At 45.6% G+C, this 3788-nt stretch overlaps 1 protein-coding gene across 2 annotated transcripts in view; it reads right to left on the bottom strand.

Moving 5' to 3' along the window:
* AP1M2 (adaptor related protein complex 1 subunit mu 2) overlaps positions 1-3121 on the bottom strand; it is a 13411-nt gene extending 10290 nt beyond the window's left edge. For both annotated transcript variants that reach the window (XM_012556176.1, XM_004378346.1), the window contains exon 1: positions 3003-3121. In XM_012556176.1, the coding sequence (XP_012411630.1) occupies positions 3003-3044 (42 nt within the window). In that variant the 5' untranslated portion in view covers positions 3045-3121. The remainder of the gene's footprint in view (positions 1-3002) is intronic.
* Between the last annotated feature and the right edge of the window lie 667 nt (positions 3122-3788).

The raw sequence follows: 3788 nt of genomic DNA, 5'->3' as shown, positions 1-3788 counted from the left end.
AAGAATGGGAATTCCAGAACACTTAATTGTGCTCATGAGGAACCTGTACATAGACCAAGAGGCAGTCATTTGAACAGAACAAGGGGATACTGCGTGGTTTAAAATCAGGAAAGGTATGTGTTATTCAATGTGTATGCCGAGCAAATAATCTGAGAAGCTGGACTGTATGAAGAACGGGGTATCAGGATTGGAGGAAGACTCATTAACAACCTGTGATATGCAGATGACACAACCTTGCTTGCTGAAAGTAAAGAGGACTTGAAGCACTTACTGATGAAGATCAAAGTCTACAGCCTTCAGTATGGATTACACCTCAACATAAAGAAAACAAAACTCCTCACAACCGGACCAATAAGCAACATCATGATAAATGGAGAAAATTAAGTTGTCAAGGATTTCATTTTACTTGGATCCACAATCAACACCCATGGAAGCAGCAGTCAAGAAATCAAACACCACCACACACTTATTAAAATAGATAAAGTCCGTAATGCTGACAACATCAAATGCTGGTGAGGAGGTAGAGACAGGAACTCTCATTCATGGCTGATAGGAATGCAAAATGGTACAGCCACTTTGGAAGACAGTCTGGCAGTTTCCTGCAAAACTAAACATAGGTCTACCATACGATCCAACAACTATACTCCTAAATATTGACCCAAATGAATTGAAAACTTATGTTCACAGAAAAACCTGCAGGTGAATGTTTATAGCAGCTTTATCTATAATTGCCAAAAATTGGTAGCAACCAAGACATCCTTCCATAAGTGAACAGATACACAAGCTGGGGTAGATCCATACTCTGGAGTATCACTCAGTGATAAAAAGAATTGAGTTATTAAGCTATGGAAAAACATGGAGGAACCTTAAACGCATATTGCTAAGTGAAAGAAACCTCTGTGAAATAGGTAAATACTGTATGATTCCAAGTATGTGAGCTTCTGGAAAAGGCAAAACTACAGAGAGAATAGAAAAGATGAGTGGTTGCCAGGGATTCAGGCAGAGAGGGTAGCGAATAAGTGGCGCACAGGGCATTTTTATGGTAGTGAAACTATTCTGAATGATACTCTAATGGTGGACACGTGACATTATTTGTCAAAACCTATAAAACTGTACAACACAAAGAGCAAACTCTAATGTAAACTGTAGGCTTTAGGGAGTAATAATGCATCAATAGATGTTCATTGGAGGTCTGTGGTGCAGTGGTTAAGTGATGAGCTGCTAACCAAAAGATCAGCAATTCGAATCCACCAGGCACTCCTTGGAAACCCTTTGAGGCAGTTCTACTCTTCCCTATACGGTCGCTATGAGTCAGAATCGACTGGACAGCAATGGGTGATATGCTCATTAATAGTAACAAGTGTACCACGCTAATGCAAGCTAGCTGTTAGAAGGGATGTATGGGAACCCTCTGTTCTTTCTGCATAATTTTTCTGTAAACTTAAAACTGGTTTAAATAATAAAGTTTATTAAAAAAAGAAAAAGAAAAAATATCAAATGATGTATTGCATTGGACAAATATGCTGCAAAAGACGATTTTAAAGTGTACAGCAAAGATGTCACTTTGAGGACTACGGTGCGCCTGACCCAGTGCGCCTGACCCAAGCCACGGTATTTTCAGTCGCCTCATATGCATGTGAAAGCTGGACAATGAATAAGGAAGACCAAAGAAAAAGTAATGCCTTTGAATTATGGCGTTGGCGAAGAATATTGAATATACCATGGACTGCCAGAAGAACGAACAAATCTGTCTTGGAAGATGTATAGCCAAAAGGCTCCTTCACATACTTTGGACATATTATCAGGCGGGACCAGTCCCTGGAGAAGGACATCATGCTTGGTAAAGTAGAGGGTCAGCAAAAAAGAGGAAGACCCTCAAAGAGATGGATTGAGACAGTGACTGCAACAATAGGCTCAAACATAGCAATGATTGTGAGGATGGCGCAGGGCTGGGCAGTGTTTCGTTTTGTTGTACGTGGGATTGCTATGAGTCAGAACTGTTCAAACGGACCTAACAACCACCACCACCTTATTTAGCTCTTACCAGAAACCCTGTGATGGAGGTGTTACCACTGTCTCCATTTTACAGATGGGGAAGCTGAGGCTCTGAAAGAGCCAATGGAACCCTGTCTGTAGTAAGAGGGGAAGTTGGGAATTGGAACAAGATGGTCTGGCTCCAGAATTCCTGCTCTCACTCAGGGCTTCATATGCACCAAAGTGGTGAGGTAGGGCTTATTAAAAAAGAGGAGGGAAGGGGAGGGGAAGGGAGAGAGGGAAGGTAGAGGGGGAGGGGAAAAAAGGGGGAGGGGAGCAGGTGAAGGCGAGAGGGGAGATTCTACCCATGTAGCTCTTAAAGAGTTCATGTATGTCTACTCTGCCAGCAGTAAGCCATCAATAATAATAGTACTTAGACTGTTGAGTCAAGTGGTTAGAACATAGAGGGCACACAGTAAGTCTCTTAAACGTCTTAGCTCCCACTATTAATATTATCAGTATTATTTTAACACCGCCGTTATTACTGCTACTATTGCTGAATGACGAGACGAATTAGGGGAGCTTCAGGAAGGGACAAGGCAGCTCCAGGGAGGAACTGAGGCCTCCTGCTGCCTTCTTCGGGTATTACTAACGTGGCCAGTGGCGGCGATGGAAATATCCATTTCGATTTATAGAACGCCTTATCTTTGCAGAAGGGCTACTGTGCTAAGCGCTTTACATGCATCGAGTTTTATGAATTCTGATTGGGTGGGGACCTCAGTTTCCCCCATTTTTACGGTAGGAGAAATTAAGGCTCCGAGAGGCGACGCCCGTTGTCCCAGGCACACGGCTAGTAAATGGTGAAGGTGGGATTCGACCGGGACACACGGGCATTAGAGTAGAGGGGAGCGTAGGTTTCCACGCCCCAAGAGCTTTCCGGAGTCTTGCTGGCTTCCACGGAGGGGCTGTCCCTGGGTTGGGAGCGCAGCCTCACCGGTCTGTCCCCCTACACCTGCGCTTGGTCTCACCTTGCCCTTGACGTCGAGGATGAAGACGGCCGAGGCGGACATGGTGGCGGCCGGTGAATCTGAGAGGCGGAGAGGGAGCGCCAGGAGGTAAAGACAGCGCCGCTTCCTTCTTCCAGCGGAAGCGCGCGCGCCCAGGTGAGCGCCCAGGTGAGCCTTCTTAAAGGGGAGGCCGCCAGGTGAGCGGCGCGGTCGGCAGACGCGAAAGCAGCTGCGAGGGCTGGAAGGGGGCGGTGCTTCGGTCGAGGCCGAGGCCCCGCCTCTTTCTCTTTGCTGCCAGGAGTGCTGATGCGTGAAAACACAGGACCGACAGACCATCTATCTGTCCGTTCGTCCCCCCATTCATTCATTCTCCTCTGTCTCTCCCACAAGTCTACAAGCCCCAGTAGGGCAAAGACTTCGTCCTGTTCATGTCTGTGTCCCCTGCGCCCAGCACAGGACCTTGAACACAGTAGGTGTTGAATGTTTGTTGAATTCATTCATTCATACAGTAAATATTTACTAATTAGTATACTCTGTCACTCAGATATTTACTTAGTGACCAGAACCTTGGGTAGGATTCTGAGCAAGACAAATGTAGCTGCTTTTAGTGTTGTTCCTAATGTAACTGTTATTCATTTGTTCAAAAATATTTATTAAGCCCTGACAGGGCAGTGGTTAAAGCACTTGGCTGCTAACCGAAAGGTAGTCGATGCTTCAAACACAGCGGCCACTCCACGAGAAAAATACGTGGCAGTCTGCTTCTGTAAAGATTACAGCCTTGGAAACTCTATGCCCCTATGGGGCAGT

This window comes from Trichechus manatus, unplaced genomic scaffold (genome assembly GCF_000243295.1).
Source record: "Trichechus manatus latirostris isolate Lorelei unplaced genomic scaffold, TriManLat1.0 scaffold00057, whole genome shotgun sequence".
Lineage (NCBI taxonomy): Eukaryota > Metazoa > Chordata > Mammalia > Sirenia > Trichechidae > Trichechus > Trichechus manatus.
Note: the sequence above shows the minus strand (reverse complement) of the source record. Positions and strands in the feature narration are given on the sequence as shown.